General features: G+C 34.2%; 1 protein-coding gene across 6 annotated transcripts in view; it reads right to left on the bottom strand.

Moving 5' to 3' along the window:
• The window catches only part of LOC148651328 (poly(rC)-binding protein 3), a 402,183-nt gene that overhangs the window by 83,099 nt on the left and 298,289 nt on the right, over positions 1-20,795 (bottom strand). For all 6 annotated transcript variants that reach the window (XM_088601457.1, XM_088601456.1, XM_088601449.1 and 3 more), the window contains one exon: positions 9,091-9,186. In XM_088601457.1, coding sequence (XP_088457583.1) covers positions 9,091-9,186 — 96 coding nt within the window. The remainder of the gene's footprint in view (positions 1-9,090; positions 9,187-20,795) is intronic.

The following is a 20,795-nucleotide window of genomic DNA, read 5'->3' as shown; positions in this document are numbered from 1 at the left end:
AGAGGGCAGGGCAGCAACACTCTCCTTTGCCTTGCTTGATAATGACTGTGAGCTACCATAAAATAGACATGAATAAAAAAACACCTACTGTGGTACTAGAAATAAAACAAAAGGTTAGACCACAGAATACAAATAGTGATATTAGAATGAAAAAAGCACAATTAATTACTCTAGTAAACAAAAGTGAAATGACCACTCATTATAATGAATTTGACTTTATTAGTTTTATTCTGGAATAATTAATTGAAGAAATTGAATAATGCTACAAGGCATCACCTCCGCTGTCATAAGTTGACAAAGAGTTGTAAAAAGAAAGATGAAGCAAATGCTTATCATCTCTAATAATGTGTTCTATATCAAATTCCAGAACAAACAATCAAATAACAGCATAATTATTTGTAGTATTTTTTTAATTTAATGACACTATTTGTTGCATCCTTGGTGGTTTATTTTAAAAAATGTATTATTCATAGGATTCTTATGATTCATACCATTAGATAAATGAGATAATGGCATTGCATCACACAATCATTATGATGATTAACTATGATGAACTGTAGCTTCATCGCTTCATCAGCCCCTAATAAATTTACTGCCTGATTTACTGCAGTATTTAATTCCTTTATTAAAAAAATGTGCTTATTGTTTTAAGCATTCTTCTGATCAGTTTTCACTTCGGAACAAAGGCCTGAAAAACATTGAAACTGGAAAAATTTAACCAGGAACAGTGAGTGACAGGAGGTTAACTCAACTCTAATTCTCACTCCTGTTGATTCCTTTTATCTGGGTAAATTGTGCCTACTGACAGTCCAGTACAAATACACAAGGAAGTATTCACGTTCCTTCCACACATCTCTTCCCGGTACACACACAACACAGCTCTCCCTACAGCTGAATTATGCCACAGCCTTGTGAATAAAATGTTGCTGTTCTGGAGATAAAGATGCATTCAGTCGAGCAACTAAATGACTAAACAAATGAATCAGCAGAGCAGAAGTGGCACATTTAATTACTGCTCAGTGCTAGGAAGGGGAACTAATTATGGGGTCTATGAACCACATGTCACTCCTCCCCAAACCATGTGCTCTGATTCTTCTGGATCTACAGTTATTGTGTGTCTGTGTGTGTATGTTTTCTGGGGAACTGAAGAAAAAAGCCTGTAAGGATGAAGGCTAGAAAGATAAAGGGCCACTTAAATAGAAAAGAGCCAGTAGAAGTGGGGGTCTGGCCTTTTAATGGTTCTTCACAAGCTTACAAGTTAAGCCTCTGTACTTAAAGAAACACATCGATTTAACCACTTTTAAATGTGCGCTACCTTATTCAAGGCAGCTAACTCTCATTTGTGTAATCCCAAACAATGCAAGTAGCAAGCCTTTGACCCCTTTTGTATATGTGTGAATGTGCATGTGGACTTTGGACTCACTTCAACACAATGTCTGTGCTGTCTGTTCAGTCTGTTCAGTGAAGTGTCTGTCTTCAGCACGTCTTCCATTTCAGATACATCCACTGTATCTAAAGACATACAGTATAGCTATGGTAATACATATCAGAACCCCAAAAATGCTTTGTATTTAGCAAACAGATACAGGAAAGGAGCTCAGATTCATACCATAAATGCCGAAGTTATGTTTTTTAGCATGATTCTTAATCAGAAATGAGTTGCGCAGAAGTGACATATGTATACAGTATATAATGCTTATAAGGGAATATAGAAACTCATAATATAGAAAACTCAGTGTGATTAACTATAGACCTACAACCAAGTAATAATGGCATTATAATATAATTGTTATATTTAAAATTAATATAATAAATAATTTAATAATTAATATAATAATAATAAAATAATGTATATATGAAATATACAAATCATAAGAGTAAAAGACTTGGATTTTTCTTCTGCTTTAAAAGTAGATTATATTTCTATGTGTACAAACTAAACATTAAACCTTCTGATTGCATTTTAATATGCAATTAAAGTGACTTATGACCGAATTTTAAATTGTAATCCTTCTTTATTTTAATACATTTTAATAAAAAATACTCTTAAATGCTGGTGGGATTCATTTTTTACCAATTTATAGACTTGCTACTGCAAAAAGAAAGCAAGCAACCTTCTGGGGTCCTGATTATTTTTTCTATGAATTATAGTAAATATTCCACTTATTTTCATTGTTCCTAATAAAATGTTATAGGTGGTGATGAAAGAAACCATAAATATATGATACAGCAATAAATTGTAGGAAATACTCACACTAAGGAGTCCCTTTCCTAGTTTGTTAGTCTCATCTTTCACTAACACTCTTACTCTCTCTCTATGATCTGTGCTCACATGTTATTTTATTTGGCCCGTACAACTTTATCTAATCCGAATCTGTAACTCATCAAACGTTTCTCTTCAGGGTTTCTGTCTTTTAGTTCCTAACCTAATCCTTATTAAGACGCCTCTTCAATTCCACTACAATCCCACTTGTTTTCTTTTGTTGCTTCTGCCTAGGTGGCTTAAGCGCCGTTGACTCGTTCCGGGTCATATATATTGCGCCCCTGATGTAGTTCACCTGTTTCGTATTGAGTTGTCGAGTTAGGGCGTTTCCTGTCGGTGGGTCATCTGACCTCCCCTTGCAGCCATATTGCTCAGATCTAGATTCATTTAAAAGATTTTAAGAATGTTGTTTAAAAAACATCTATTGCTGATGACTCTACCTCAGGTGATCTTACAGTAGCATAACAATTTAGGAAAAACAATGGTAAAGGAAAAATGCAACATTCAAACCTTTGGACAAGATGAGACCCTTTAGGGCAAAACATTAATGAAATCAGCAATTTCTGTCCCATCACATTACAAAGAACAAATTCTGCTTGATTTAAACAGTTCCAGAAATGCATACAAAGTCCAGAAAAAGTATCTGTTAATCCTGGAACCTTGATAATTCATATAAAAAATAAAGGTGTGGATTTATATAAAAGTATATACAAAAAAAATATGTTTTTGAATTATTTTATTTCTAATATTGCAATGGTTGTTCTGAAGGTTTTTTTTTTTAAGTACAGGCAATCTCAAATGCAAAAAAAATGATCCACTTAATACATCATGCCCTCTAGTGGGGCCACTGAATTCCCAAGTCAAACAACAATGTGACTTAAACACACAGAGAGTATACCACACAATGTCCTACTGGCATAAGAAAATAATAACTGTTGAGACTCCATGAGAGAGAAGATGAGTCAACTTAATTTAGATCATGTTTAGCTGCTTCTTGAAGAACCCCAGAATTTGGGCCTTATGCACTTGACCAGGAAGTCTGTTCCAGACATACACAACTCTTTGTGTAAAAGTGTTGTTTATTCACAATGCTATATCAATTTCTTTTCAGTTTATGATTGTGATGTCGTGTCACACCATGCATGTTTTGCCTACAGAGTCTGTAATAGTCCCTGGACAACCATATACTGTATAGGAACAAGTAATAGGTTTATTCCATGCTGAAAAGAGAAGAAAGAAAACACAACATTGTGTTTTCTTTCTTCTCTTTTCAGCATGGAATAAACCTACTGCTTGTTCCTTTGCAGCATACACATGGAGACGCAGCTACCAACCTGAACCACTTATACTGTATATACTTCTAAAGGTTTTAGAAACTTGGATCAACTCTCTTTTAAATGTTCTCTGTTCTACAGTGATGAGATTTACAGTAGTTCAGTTGTCAGATATCCTGATTGTATATGCTGATCCCCTAAGATAATAAATTATTCTTGTTGTTTTTGATCTGTTTCTAAAGTTAAAATTTACCTTTGGTATGTTTTTGATATACTGTACAGTAACCAAAACTGAAGACAATATTTTAAATTTTGTTTCACTAAAGCAATGTACATATATTTTTGTTATATATCCAGGCATTTAGTCTGATTTTTTATTACATCCCACATTGCCTTGATGAAGTTATAGAATAATCCTCATAAACACCTATATTAATTTCATTTGTAGCTTCCTGAAGCTCCTGTTCCTACTTTCTGCATGGAGCACTTTGCTCTTGTCAATGTGAAATATCATTTTTCATGTGTCTGTCCAGCTCATGATTAGTTTTAAATCTTAAGACATGTTTTTATACTCTAATAAATTACAATAATTTAAATTTCTTGTTGCTGCTTCTTTGTTGTCCACTACTGTTATTTTGACTAGTTTGCTAACTTTACCATAAAACTACATTATTGATACGGACACGGAAGAGCAATAAACCAAAACAGATCTTTGGTGTACAACACTGCTTACACCTGACAATTAGAGGCCACCCAATTTAGCATGTGTGTTCTTATTTATTAACTAGTTTTCAGTCCATGTGCACACATTACAATATATTTCTAGTCTTTCCATCTCCATATATTGTTGCTTGCTTAAAATAAATAAACTGTTCTTTTTGTTTGGTTAAAAGAAGACTAGTAAATTAAGACATCTTTTTGTTGGTTAAAAGAAGACTAGTAAACTAAGACACTGTTTCAAAATCCATGCTATATGTCTTTGAAAATGTGATTATTTTGTAAATATATTCCTAATTTAGCTCTGATTGTATTTTACCACTAACGCTATCAGTCTGTAGTTTCTTTGTCCTGCTTTTTATGACGTTATTACATGTGTAAGATCGTCTCAAACACCTGTGGTTTCTTTTGACATTGTGAAAGCATTTGAACACCCCAAAAGGCAAAGATTGTTCTCTAAAATACAAAATAAAGTTACATACTCAAAGGCTGCAAACAAACTTAAATTAATAGGTACAGTAGCATTCATCAATTCAGCTGTGTATGAGTGCCTACTGTATTTTGAAAGCTGTCTTTTTGTTATAAAATAGAAAACCAAGGATTACTTTTTCTAATGTTATATTTAATGCCGTTAAACATTTCTTCACATTTTGTCCTTATCAGGAAAACACAGCTGTGTTACAGTTATTTAACATGCACACTTTTCGGCAGTTTCTTATTGTCAGCATGACATATTTGGGCCATCGAAACTTATTTAGCTGTACATGAAGTATAAATTTGCTTTAAGTTAAACAGCTTTAATAATACAACAAATCTTTATGCAAAATTGTCCTTATTCCGATTTCAGTTATGCCGGATCACTCTTGTAAATAGTTTAATGTATGGAAATATGTCTCCCTCTGGACCTCTCTTGGAATACATTTTGCACAGCTGAGCTTACCTCCCACTTTCCCCCTCATACAACATACTGGCAGTCAACTTGAGTTGGGGGGGGGGGTGTTGTCAGACAACAGAAGTATAGCATAACCCAATCTCAGTCTGCTTTGTGAGACTTTGTCCAAATACTGCAGAGAATCTTTCCTACATATTTGTAATTTATTCAGATACTGTATATTTGTCATAGCATGGAAAATGTCTTGAGACAAAACTCTGAAATTAAATAAGTAACAACGCTGAAACATAAGTAATGCTTATTGCAGTTGTATTTGTGGGGAAAGTTGTCAATAATATAATACGTATTTGATAGGAATAGTATGACATTTTTAAATTCATTCTATATCTGTTAATATATTTTATTTATATGTTATATTTAGACTATTATGCCTAAGGCTCTCTATCTGCTTTCCTTAAAATGGTATTTAGGAGCCATTTAATTTTCTCTAGTTTCCAGTTTAGTAAAAATTATTTATTGTCCAATGATTATACCAAAGTCACATATTAGTATTAAATAAAGTGATTTTGGAAGTTTGTGATTATGATTTTTTACACAAAAAAATTCCATTATTAAAGATACTGAAAAAAAATATCTGCCTGGATGTTTCATTTAACTACTGAATACATCTTAAACGATAATGGATCCTCACTATGCACTATAAATTGCAAAACCACAAGACTGAAATGTAAGTTAAATTGACTCCTGAGTAATCACCATCATCTGAGGACTTTGATTGAGGGATTGATGAGTCAAACACTCAGTACCTGTGATGCCAAGTGAAAAGTAGTTAGTTATTCTTTATTTAATTTTTTTGTTTGTTTTTAACTATGTAAACAAAATGTAAAGGGATGTCATGAGATTAAAACTAAATACAAAACAAAAAGCACTAATTATGATACAGTATGTGTGTGGCTATATACAAAATTAAAAACAAATGCTATAACAACATTTCTTATGTAATACTTACAAACAGTGTCTCCTGTTTTAGAACTAAAAATATTAAGAAAAGCGACATATTTCCAACTATTGTGCTTAAAATTACTTTCATCACACTCTTTTTTTAAAAAAAATATTTGATAATATTATATTCATTATTGAGACACGTCTCACAAGATTCAGCACCCTGGACAGCGATGTGATCAGCAATCAAATTCTTGCCGACAATTTTTAATTTGTTTATGAATAATTGAACATGTCTCAGGCACACCCAGTTTATCTGGCTCTTAATATTCAATCTGATGGTCAAAGCTGCATTGCTACATTGGTCTCAGACCGGTTCACATAAAACTCACAGTTGTATCCAATAAATATTTTCATTAATTTCAAAATGTAGGAAAGCAAAAACTCACATGCACTCCTGTCAATATTTTTAATAGTCTCAGTATCATATTATGATTGCTCAGGGAAGGTCTGATGCAAAGTGAAAAACCAATAAAAGACAAATCTTTTCCATCTCTGGATTAGTCCCATGTTGTATACTTAAGCAAATAAAAAAATAAAACATCAGTAACAATGCTGCAAGATGCAATGGAAATATCATACATTTAAATTAAAATGGAGCTGCTGAACTGAAAAATCATCATTGTACACAGAGCTTTCTGTTTGCATAGATTCATTTAATCACAGTGATAAGTGATAACAAATTTAATGTAACTATGGCTAAATGACATTCAGTGAGAACATACAGTACAAATGATAAGAAAAAATGTAGTATGGTAGTCTTTATCATCACATCAAACTAATAAAGTTTTAGTGGAAGGGGGTTCTGTTCCAAAGAAATTATAATGAAAAAAAGAAAAGAAAAAATGCATATGAATTTTGATTTGCATGGGCTTTTAATTACAGCACCAATTACTCCATCACATGGCTTCTAAAAATTACAGCATTAAATACTTGGGCCTGAAAGGTCTAATTTGGGTGGAAAAACACAACACGTATTTGAATGCATGTGCATTAACCATGAGAATATTAAATATTCTTGCCACACTGTCTTACAGTGTGCTTCTTGGTATGGGTTTGGACATGCTATAAATTAAAGTCACCAAGGTTAGAGAAGATTTAAGCTTTCTGATTGGTTCCCCTATATATGTCTCCGTAGAAGGTTTGAAATATGCGTGACATTAATGGGTACAGGGAGAAATCCATAGCTTTTCATTCAATTTACCTTCATTACTCTCTGGGGAACTCTTTTATTAAACAACAGCTCCCACAGCTCAGAGAAAGTAATTAAATTGCTGTGACACTTCCTTTTACCTTCAATGCCATTCCCTCAGATGCTCTTTAAAATCTAACATTATCACCAGGAATCCTGAATACCAGAAGAGGATTTGATCACAGTGAACAAACATGAAAGTATGCATTCTAGACATTAAACATTTAATTTTATGCAATAGAATCTTAAGCAGTTGCCTGAGTTGTTCACATTAACATTTGCCCTGCCAGTGAAGCTCAGCTCCTTTGTCTCTGTAAACTCATTATCTGCCCTTTATACAGGAAAATATCAGCTTGATACCTAGTCACTATCTTCAGTAATTTAATAGGGAAGTGATGTCTTAAAAAATCTGCCATAATACAAAAGTAAGCATATCATCTTCTGTTTGCTTTGATAGTAGCATACTGTATATCCCATAAATTAGCTGCTTTCTTTGTGCTGCTATTGAACATACAATAATGCCAATCCTGACCAATCTTATTTGAGCTTGAGCACCTAATTAAGCTTTGCAGCCTTTACCTACATGCTCAATCTGAATTATTCTGACATGTTTTCTGGCTCTCCAATGAACCATTACCGCATTCTATTCAAGTCTAAACAGACCTGTCAAAAGAGTCTTCATTACTGTCTACTGCATACAACTCTAACATCTTTCTCAATGACCACATCTCTTGGTGATTGTTGTGGAAAAACACATTTTGATAGCTATTTCAATAATACATGAAATCATATGTAATAAGACAATGTTACACCTTGAGTAACAGCCACAGATGCATGTCATAACATGTTCGTGTTACTGCATGCTTTTGTTCCAGACTCAGAACCTTTGTTTAGAGGTATAGGATCACATCAGATCAACCCACTCAACAATAAAAAACTGCAAACTGAGTACTTAAAGGTAAGTAGTTGTTGATTCTTCTTCCTTCTACCCAGTGGAGTGATAACATTAAGCACTGGCTTTTCATTTTTAGGACTGGCAGGTGGTTTTTATAGACTCAGGTACATAATGCTGTGTAATGCTCAGGCTCATTCATTCGGGGGGTTAATGCTATTTCCCTTCAATGTTTTTTGGAAGCATGCAGTGGCACAACGTAGGTTTTTTTCAAATTCACTGTAGAAATTCACCACATATTTGTAAATATATCTAAATAAATCAGTTTCTTCAAAATAGAGGAAAATGATTTAAAATGAAATACTGTTTTATTCTCTCAAATTTGTTCACAATATTGGCTTGTACATACACCCCAAACTCTCATAATACCAAGAATGGTAAAAAAAATTTTTCACTTTTTGGGATATTCTTTCAGGCTTTCAGGACCTTATTTTGAAATAGAACCTGACTTTTGTGCTATAATCCTAGATGTTCTAATCCTAGATATTCTAGTTAAGACATTATTTTTTCTAAAGCCTAAGGTAGCTAACTACTTTATTATTAACTTAACTAATGCTGTGTTAAAATTAATTTAATGGTTGAACAATTCTTCCTTTTAATACAATTTAATACAATGTATTGCAGTGTATTTGACAATAATTATAACTCACCAGCAGGTGGTGCTGCTTAAAATTAGTAGAAGACCGGTTTTCACTTACTGTTTACAAAATCTCCCATTCTGTCTCCCTAATCAGCACTATGATATGAACAAGAAAAGCTAAATCTGTTATTCAATTCATAAAAAAAACAGCCACTCACTGTGTCAGTTTATACTGCTGGCAGAATGTCCTGTCTTGTCTGTGTTCCTGCAGTTCTCCAGTCCTTTTCACAGCTAGACAATAGCTTGGCTGTATGCTGAAACAGACACATAGCAAAGCACTTAATACTTAGCACAGAAACATAAAATCCACAGAAATACAATTCAATGTGATTTGTGATTTGGACACCGTTCTATAGTGACCTGTGATACATCATTTTCCATGCTTGGTTTCTTGTTTAGATGTCTTTTTTTTATTCTATTTTTCATTATTTATGTCAATTTCTTATTTTTGATGCTTATACAATATTGTACTCTCTTTGTTGGTAACATCTGTCTTTCCAAGTGATCTTTTTGTATTGGACTGGGAGGTATGACAAATTTTTCCCAGGGGATAATGAAGCTTGCATTGAATATCTACATCTACTTTTGTAAATTATGTTAATAATAAACAGAACATATACATTTAATTTGCCACAAGATGGAGCATGTGAACCATAGGAATCCATGTTATTATTTTAAAAGTTACCCTTGTGTTCTTCTGCCTTTAAATCAGCACAAAAAAATCAAGTCACAGATCAACTAAGACTGTGCCACCACTGTCAATATTAGAAAGACCATACTCATTGTCAGAGTGCCTCTGCCACTGAATGTTTATGCTGTCTTCTATGATGTTGTACTGTATTTAAATATTTATTTATCTTTAATTGAGTTATACAGTATAACACTGTATATACAGTACAGGTGCAAAACCTCAAAAACCTTTGCAAAATGAGAAGGAAGCATGTCACAACAGAAGGTTTTCACTCCAAACGTTATTTCAAAACATCATTGCCATTGAATGTCTAAATCTTTCAAAAAGAAATAAGATTTAAGAATTATGCGGAAAGAACAATATTCTTATTCAGATGTATAGTATACAATACAATATCAGGGCTGGCCCTGGACATCGGCAAACTATTTGACTGCCTAGGGCTCCACACTAGGGGGCGCCCTCAATGTGCAACATAACATACAGTACTATATTTTTTAAATGGTACATTCAAATGTGAGTGAAAAAATCCTATAGTGGTTCTTTCTGTTACAGCTGATTATCTTTACAGAAGCCCAGTCAAAAAATGAGCAATCAGAATTGAGCATGCAATACATTTCTGAAGCGCAGAAAAGAAGACCTGGATTAGCGATTTCAGAACAGAGGCATGCCAAATCAAGTCATTGGAATAATGCATAATATGCATAAAATGTAATAAATTTTACTCTATTTGGTTTTGAGTGTGTCAGGTACATGTAAGTAGCGAACGGTAGACAAGCCACATTTTCAAGCTAGACACATTGACTACTTGAGGTGCTTTATTAAAGTTAACAGTTTAACGCTTCCTGCAATCGGGTAGCTTGAAAACGCTGTGTGAGTCGCCTTGCTAAACAGTTCAATAACTGTTCAGCAATTATACATAATCGACCTAAAACGCTTTGTTTTCCATGTGGTTTCTCCTGTACTTAATTAAATATGAACCCAACCTGTAGCTTTTCGGATTGCATTCTTTCTCCTAGTGACAGTAGCAGGAGCAGAGTTTTCAGAGCTCAAGTTTACTGAAACCGAGGCCAACCATGGCACAAGAGCATCTTAGTGGACTTGCTATCATGAGCATCAGTCATGCAGTAGATTGACTACTATCATATAAAGATGTACAGTAATTGATGAAGAATTTGCCTCCAAAACCAAAACCTAGTTGAAATGATGTATTGAACGTTTTTATAAAATGTTCCCATCTGCTCATCCTTACTGATCTCACCTCCCCTGTTGTTGAGTGCAGTTGTTTTTTTCTTATTTGCATAATTGATTCTACAATTCTTTTCTACAGAGGTTACAGTGCAGGAATTTGCAAGTTATGATCTGCTGTAATATTTCAGTTACAGAGATCCTATTTATCATTATTTATTGTTATCTACATTCCTACAGTATGTATCACTTTTAATGTTAAAAATATATCTGTGTAAAATGTGCTTCTTTTTCTTGATTGTAAGCTATTATGTGTTCTTCAGAACTTGTTAATAGTTTTCTAGTTATATAATTAATTTATTGTTCTAAGTAGTAAAATAATTTTGCAGAGCTGATAATAGCAGTGTGCTTCATGTGTAAATCATGATCTGGAGGGGTTCCATTCTAAGATCTTGTCTAGGGTCCCCAGAAGGCTAGGGCTGGCCCTGCACAATATCACATGTTCACACTTGGTCTTTCAAAGGCTGTTGCAATTTATTGTCCTCAAACAAAAATTAAGCTGCAAACACCACGATTAATAAACGCACGTGAAATGGACGTTTGAGTTATAATTGTAATTATCTCTATACATGCTAGCAAGAATTTTCTGAATGTTCAGATTACCTCTTCATGTAAAAACCTTTTCACCAGAAAATTACTGAATCATAACGGTCACTACCAAAAACCCTGTCATTGTTAGCACCCTGTTTGTTTTCTTTAGTGCTGCACTTAATTCAGTTCCCTCTGCAGGTACAGTAAAAGTTTGGTTTTCTTTCAGGTTTTAAAGTACTCTTATGTGGAGTACTTTACAGGTTGCACAAAATCGAAAGCTTTGGAAACTGAAAGATGGAAGACCATTTGCCTTTCTAAGCTTTGGAGGAGAACATTATGTATGCCAAATTATTCAATTGTATAAGCCTCAGAAACTATTGTTACAGATATGTGAAAAAAAACAGATACATTGATACAACAGATACATAGAGGTTCCAAATTAAAGGGCAACATTTATTTTTATTAGCAGTAGTCCCCTACATTAAAACAAATAAAAAATTATCAGGAGCAAAAACAAAAAGTACTCATCAAAACCTGATATCATATTTGGAAATTGTCTGATGGAGTACTAAATAGTATTTAATACTCTAAATTTACACTAAATTGTCACAAAATTAGAAGTTCTACAGATATGTATTGAAATTTGGCTTAGATGGAATGACAATAGAAAGCCTCAAGACTCCAATACTCAGGCTCTGAGAAAAGCTGCATGGCAAGTACAGTACATACTCCTAGCAGGGCTTTTCACAGCACTTAAAAAATCCTTGCATGGTATAGTTTGTGAGTTCAAAACTGTAAAATTGAATTATTGCGAAATGGGCAAACAATTAAAAAGTGCATTACTGATCTTTTTAAAGTATTGACTGAAAACTGGCAGATTTTAAGTCCTAAATCAAGTTATTTTCTTTAGATTACATTGACATGGTTCTGAGAGATACATTCAATATACACTGAGCTTGCCTTGATCCTTTAATGCTTCCTGAATATGTACAAATCTGATTATAAAATGTTGTGGAAGTTAGGCCTTGTAGTTTTAGAATGTTTTTCTTTCATATTTTACATATTTTACTGCTGTTATTACTGAACTTCAGTAACATATCTTGATGGTTCTAAATCACATATTACATTCTGTTTTTGGACTGTATCAGAGTAGTATAGCCATATATACAATCAATTTTGAGCATAATCTTTATATCTTTGTTTTATTCTAAAATATCCCTTCTTTCCTGAATTTCTTTACTAATCCAATGTCTTGACAATCACCACATGCTGTGACATGCTGAAAAATACACTTTATGCAATAAAATGCACATAATGCACATACTGTATACTAATAATGATCTCTGTTGTAAATAAATGGTTTTCATAGTCCTACCAATCCTGTAATGCCATGCCACAAATAAATGGAACAAGATTTAAAGTGTATTTATAAATGAACATGCTTTGACTCAATTTCCACTGTAACTGGATATTAGATTGAGTTTTTTTGTGAAAATTCATAAATCAATACTAAGATATTTAATAAGAAGATAAACCCTTGGTTCTTTTTGACCTTAAGTGCTATTTATGGTTGAGTAAGTGAAATGTGTAAGTTTCCATACATTAAAAAATAATTTCAATGTGAATATACAGATTCAGCCATTCAAAATGAGCGAGGTACGCTGCGGTACAACGCGGTGGGCGTGTCGCAATCACCGCAATATACCATCTGCAAAATAGATTATGTTAATAATATCCGGAATCACCTTGTAAAACCGACAGGGGGAGCTAAAAAAGGTTAACCTCTCCTGTACAGCATTTGAGCTGTCACCAGAAAACACCCGGTTTCAAATCCTGATCACTGCTGAGGGACAATCTTTATTCAATTAAGAATTTAAGTTCTATACTCTTTAGAATTTTAAATTTAAACTGTGTATTACAGCATGTTAATCATTATATATTAAAAAGTTGGTATATTTTATGAAAGCAAGATTGCTCAGTCGGACAAAAGTATACAACCTACCACCTTTATCATAAATATTTTAATTATGCAGAAATATTTTATGCATCAAAGTCTTTACCGAAGATATTACTAATAGTATTAATAATGAATCACACATTTGTTTCCAATCATACAAAGCATGCCTTTCACATGCTCATAAAAGATATTAATTTAGGAACATAAATACATGACTGTATATGGCTGGTCTTGGTAGTTTAAAGAAAAAATACACACCAGTATTCCATTTCTCCCTAAACATTTTAAGCATCAAAGCCTTACGTGAGGTTATTTCCGAAACATTTTTACTTGCTCCTTCTGACCATATTACTGTATGTTTATATACTTTGTGAAAATTGATCGTTTTAACCTTTTCTGCAAATACGCTCGTTATCAGAGTAAACAAAAGCAGACTTTTAGAATTTGATTAATAGGGAATATAATATGGAATTGTGTATCTAAAGAAATTAATAACGATATAATTATATTCAGGTACTGTAGCACAAACAGTAGTATAAAACTATATAACTATAACTTTATTGACATTTTTTATATTTCTACAGATGCAGCCATTCAAAGTGCGCAGTACAGACACGTACCGGAGGTAATTGGCTACGGCGTCGTGCATCGTGACGGGCGATGACGCAAAATACCGTGGTGCGTGATTGGTTGACCGACAGGGGCACTCGTGGTCCGTTGGTCTGTCGTAGAAAGACTTACTGTAAACGTCTTTACTGTGCCCGTTGTAGATATTGAATTTTACCACTGAAGGGAAATCTTAGTAGCTGAGCATAAAAAGAATAGAAGCATACTGTAACGCGTGTGAAGGCCATAAACGATATTAATTTTGGAACATAAACATACAGTATATAGCTGGTCTTGGTACTTTAAAGAAAAAAATACACACCAGTATTCCATTTCTCCCTAAACATTGTAAGCTTCGAAGTCTTTAACTAACGTGATACTGGAGTCAACAAGCATACTTTTAGAATTTGATTAAAAGGGAATATAATATGGAATCGCGTATCTCAAGAATTTAATAACGGTATGATTATATCCGTGTACTGCGACAGGGCTGTGTAGGGCTGTTTCGCCTGCCTGTTCATGCGAGCTGTCTTGTAGCCCACTGGTCTAGGTGCGTGACTACCAACTGGCAGGTTGTGTGTTTGAATCCAGCTGGTGCTGGACTTTTCATTTTTATTTATTTATTTTTTAATCGCGTAACATAAACATATTACCGTATGCAAACTGTACTGTATACAGTGCTTAAGTACTGCTCACCTACATGTTTCTAGGTTTATATTATGCATTTCATACGGTCAAATTACTTTTGAGCAACTAATAAGAAGCGCGAAACGGTATGCGTTTTAGTTTCGTTTTGTGCTGGGACCCGTGGATTGATTAGAGATATCAAGTACATACAAGTCATTTTTTAAATGTTGTAGTTCGTCTTGAAAAAATGTTACGAGTACATCATCTACAGATGCAGCCATACAAAATGGGTGAGGTATTTCGCGGCATACCGCGGTGGGCGTGTCACAGTATCACGCAGTATCACGCGGTATCACGTGTGTCACGTGACTAACTATCCGGCGTCGCCTTGTAAAACCGCCAGGGGGAGCTTAACCTCTCATGTACAGCATTTGAGCCTTTAATTTTGAACTGTGTATTACAGCATGTTAATCATCAGTCATTAAAATGTTGGTATATATTATGAAAGCAAGATTGCTCAGTTGGACAGAAGTACACAACCTACCTTCATCAGAAATATTTATGCATCAAAGCCTTTACTGAAGATATTACTAATAGTATTGATAATGGATGACTTTGGACAAGCTGTATACTCAAAGTATAATTTCTTTAGCACATTTGTACAAACACTTGGAATCTGTCCAAGCCATACTTTGTCAGGCATTTTGTTTTACTTCAACGGGGCATAAAAACTTCCTTGCTTTTAACAGGGCGTTTCATAATTTCTAGCTACGAAAATGATTTAAAATGCGACACCTATCATTCAACTAGAGCTTAAAATATCACAAGGAAAAATACACACCGGTATTCCATTTCTCCCTAAACATTGTAAGCTTCGAAATCTTTAACTAACGTGATACCGGAGTCAAAAAGCATACTTTTAGAATTTGATTAAAAGGGAATATAATATGGAATCGCGTATCTAAAGAATTTAATAACGGTATGATTATATCCGTGTACTGCGGCAGAGCTATGTAGGGCTGTTTCGCCTGCCTGATCATGCGAGCTGTCTTGTAGCCTACTGGTCTAGGTGCGTGACTACCAGCTGGCAGGTTGTGTGTTTGAATCCAGCTGGTGCTGGACTTTTCATTTTTATTTATTTATTTTTTAATCGCGTAACATAAACATATTACCGTATGCAAACTGTACTGTATACAGTATGTATATGTATATTTAATGTCTTAACTGTGCCCGTTTAATTGAATTTAAAAAAAATATTTAACACGAACATTAAGCCGCTTACATCTTCCGCCTGAGAACAGTCACCCGTTGCTACCCAACGCAGAATGGTGATTGGCTGACACCATCTGACACCCCTCTGATTGGAGAAAAAAGACGTGCTGGTGTGCTATACCAGGAAGAGGATTTCTTTCAATTCTAAACGTGTATTTTAAAAGTTTAAGAAGTAAAAACCTTACAGCGTACACAGATTTCTAAACTGATCAGGATCGTTATCTTTGTCTCATGCATAATAATGTTCACCGCTCTGTCCAGCAAATTAATAATAAACTTTATTTTATATAGCTTTTTAAACGAATAAGTAATTAGATTGCTCATAAACCTAATCACTTGCTTTTTCTTTTTATTTAGGCTCAGATTTCAACTATAGATCGTATTATTAATAACCATAATAACAACCAACCAACAAAAACAACCATATAAACATAATGGTGGTGCTGGACCTTCCAGTTTTATTTATTTATTTTTTAATCGCGTAACATAAACATATTACCGTATGCAAACTGTACTGTATACAATATGTATATGTATATTTAATGTCTTAACTGTGCCCGTTTAAGTATTGAATATTCATATCTAATTTTACCACTGAAGGGAAATCTTAACATAAACATACAGTATATGGCTGGTCTCGGTACTTTAAAGAAAAAAATACGCACCAGTATTCCATTTCTCCCTAAACATTGTAAGCTTCGAATGAAACCACTAAATAAAGACATAAATATAGAAATCTTAAGATTTGTTTTATTTAATGTTGGTAGCAGGATGAACTGTCAGAGTGTATATTTTGTCGCAAAGTTGCTACAAGATGTTAACAGTGAAAAAGGTATTTAGAAATGAGTTATTTCAAGATGAAAAAGAAAACATACACGAAACATGGTTTCATTACGACCAGAATCGGTCTTGAGATATTTTTAACTTGATTTACAGTATTTGAGAGGTATGTCTTAACACCGATACTACAGTGCTTAAGTACTGCTCACGTATATGTTTCTAGGTTTATATTATGCATTTCATACGGTCAAATTACTTTTGAGCAACTAATAAGAAGCGCTAAACGGTATGCGTTTTAGTTTCGTTTTGTGCTGGAACCCGTGGATTGATTAGAGATATCAAGTACATACAAGTCATTTTTTAAATGTTGTAGTTCGTCTTGAAAAAATGTTACGAGTACATCATCTATCAACAATTACACAGGTTCTGTTTCCATATTGCGGATTTTGGTTAGGTACAGTATTATCAAATCCAGTGGCGCTGTGTGTTACTTTACTGAGTCCCAATCTGTGATTGAAACCTGTAAAACCGGTTTAATTCGTCACAGCCAGCACTCTTCAGGTGTGAGGGTCTTCTGCTCAGAATGAAACGCTAAAATGTTTGTGTATATTCTAATGGTAGTGGGGGCAGGGTGTGTGGGAACAGGTTTGTTCTTCACACCTGAAACATTTTCTCTGAAAGGATTTTCTTCGAAGTTTAACCGATCTTGTTACAGCATGTTACAGTTTACTATTATTAACCATATTAATTTTAAGTGCTTAATGTAAAATCTTGTAAAAATATATTTTCATTGTTCAAATATACATTAATATACATTAAGTCTGACTATCATATAATAAGTTAAATACAAAACTAAAGAAAAAATAGGGTTAAATATAATTCAAAATATGTTGCTAACAATGTTAACTGTTTATGAATAATAAAATGTATTAACTAAGGAGTAGGATGGCACAGTTGTTAGTATGTTTTTTGTTTTGTTTCTTTTTCATAAATACAACAGTAGTACCTGATGTCTCAGTGGCTTTCAAAATTAAATTATGCATGCAAACCTGTGAACTAGAAAGATAACTAAGATTTTAATACTAATTAAATGACCGCGGGCACTTTCCACCCCCCCTACATTCTCAGAGTAGAACAGACTAACCTTCTAATGAAAGACGGTCCACCCCCCACGGACAGGAAAAGTGCCCACAGGCACTTAAACTTAATATGGTCAGTAACGGTAAACAGTAGCATGGTAAGAAGGAGCACGTACAAACGTTTTCGAAATAACCACATGTAAGACTCTGATCCTAAAAATGTTTAGGGAGAAAGTGGAATACTGGTGTGCTTCCAGAAGAATCAGTATGGCTCAGAGATTAAATAAAACTTCACAGACATTAACGAAGAGCATAACGCGTGTACTGTATACACTGCAAGTACAACCCAACTCTCTGCAGGAGTGCTGGCTGTGACGAATTGAACCGGTTTCACGGGTATTTTCAAAGTAGCAGGCGAGATTTCCAGCGAAAGACACCCCCTCAAAAACCCAGTAAATACAGTACTTACTAGTTAAAGGCTAGGCTCCCGACTACGGCGAAAGGAACCCTTCTTTCATTAGAAGACAATGAACATATTTTAGCCCTGAATGAATTAATAGCAAACATGGTTTACATAAAAGACATTTTTCCAAGAAAGTTTAGCCTTTGTCACTAATGAAACCACTAAATAAAGACATAAATATAAAAATCTTAAGATTTTTAAAATACATGACTTTGCTAAAATTTATTTGAAAATAAAAACAATTACAACCGCCAGGGGAGAGAGAGAACAGGAAAGGGATGTTGGTTTTGCATAAGGGGCGGGGCTATGGAAAGTAGGTATGTTTGGGAATGTGTAGTTACATGTTCTGGCTGTTTGTGAATTATCGTTGTTGAGTATGGAGTGTTGAGGTATTGATTTTGTGTAATGCTTTATGTTGAAAATTGAGGTGGATTTTGTTTATGATAAACAGGATAAACTGGGATGGGAGGAAGGTTTGGTTTTGCATAAGGGGCGGGATTATGGTAATTGGAGGACTTTGCGAGTGTAAAATGGTTTGATTATTTGATTTTGTATTGTGGTTGTTATCTATGTTTTTGGTTGGTATTATGTTTATATGGTTGTTTTTGTTGGTTGGTTGTTATTATGGTTATTAATAATACGATCTATAGTTGAAATCTGAGCCTAAATAAAAAGAAAATCAAGTGATTAGGTTTATGAGCAATCTAATTACTTATTCGTTTAAAAAGCTATATAAAATAAAGTTTATTATTAATTTGCTGGACAGAGCGGTGAACATTATTATGCATGAGACAAAGATAACGATCCTGATCAGTTTAGAAATCTGTGTACGCTGTAAGGTTTTTACTTCTTAAACTTTTAAAATACACGTTTAGAATTGAAAGAAATCCTCTTCCTGGTATAGCACACCAGCACGTCTTTTTTCTCCAATCAGAGGGGTGTCAGATGGTGTCAGCCAATCACCATTCTGCGTTGGGTAGCAACGGGTGACTGTTCTCTGGCGGAAGATGTAAGCAGCTTAATGTTCGTGTTAAATATTTTTTTTAAATTCAATTAAACGGGCACAGTTAAGACATTAAATATACATATACATACTGTATACAGTACAGTTTGCATACGGTAATATGTTTATGTTACGCGATTAAAAAATAAATAAATAAAAATGAAAAGTCCAGCACCAGCTGGATTCAAACACACAACCTGCCAGTTGGTAGTCACGCACCTAGACCAGTAGGCTACAAGACAGCTTGCATGAACAGGCAGCCGAAACAGCCCTACTCAGCCCTGTCGCAGTACACGGATATAATCATAATGTTATTAAATTCTTGAGATAAGCGATTCCATATTATATTCCCTTTTAATCAAATTCTAAAAGTATGCTTGTTCACTCCGGTATCACGTTAGTTAAAGACTTCGAAGCTTACAATGTTTAGGGAGAAATGGAATACTGGTGTGTATTTTTTTCTTTAAAGTGCTGATTCCTGGAACACCCCTCTGAAGTGGTTCCATAAAATCTGGTATACGGAAAAGAAAGCGTTGATAAATACAAGTGTCTTTTAATACACTCTTTGCTGTGCTCTTGAGGATCCTTGTGATATTTTAAGCTCTAGTTGAATGATAGGTGTTGCATTTTAAATCATTTTCGTAGTTAGAAATTATGAAACGCCCTGTTAAAAGCAAGGACGTTTTTATGCCCGTTGAAGTAAAACAAAATGCCTGACAAAGTATGGCTTGGACAGATTCCAAGCGCTTGTACAAATGTGCTAAAGAAATTATACTTTGAGTATACAGCTTGTCCAAAGTCATCCATTATTAATACTATTAGTAATATCTTCAGTAAAGGCTTTGATGCATAAATATTTCTGATAAAGGTAGGTTGTGTACTTTTGTCCAACTGAGCAATCTTGCTTTCATAAAATATACCAACATTTGAATGACTGATGATTAACATGCTGTAATACACAGTTCAAAATTAAAGGCTCGAATGCTGTACATGAGAGGTTAAGCTCCCCCTGGCGGTTTTACAAGGCGACGCCGGATAGTTAGTCACGTGACACACATGAACTGCGTGATACCCCGGTGGGCGTGTCGCGGTATGCCGCGAAATACCTCACCCATTTTGAATGGCTGCATCTGTAAATATCACAACATGTTCGTATTGTATGCACACAGCGGTACCACACTAAGCAGATTAAAATGTGCACAGTAAAGAGATTAAATGATTAAATGTTTTCACTACAGACCAATGCACCACAAGTGCCCCTGTCGGTCATTTTGGCCAGCCAATCACGTACGGTGGTACGGCGCGGTGGTTCGTGCGTAATTGCGTGCTGTACGGGTTTGTACGGTGAACTTTGAATCGCTGCATCTGTATAATGGATGATGCAACAATGAATTATGTTTTTATTAATCATACTCATGTCAAACTTCCTTACTTACAAAAGTTGATTAAGTTAAGCAAATTAACTGTTCTTCAAATCAAGCATGAAGAGGTGAGTAGAAAGGAAAAACATAAAACACAGGATTTTACACCACTGAAACCAAGGTCAGATCTCCAAAATATCAGAATACACAATCTTAAATGTAATTTAGACATATTTCTTTACTACTGT

This window comes from Lepisosteus platostomus, chromosome 12 (assembly GCF_059453375.1).
Source record: "Lepisosteus platostomus isolate fLepPlt1 chromosome 12, fLepPlt1.hap1, whole genome shotgun sequence".
Lineage (NCBI taxonomy): Eukaryota > Metazoa > Chordata > Actinopteri > Semionotiformes > Lepisosteidae > Lepisosteus > Lepisosteus platostomus.
Note: the sequence above shows the minus strand (reverse complement) of the source record. Positions and strands in the feature narration are given on the sequence as shown.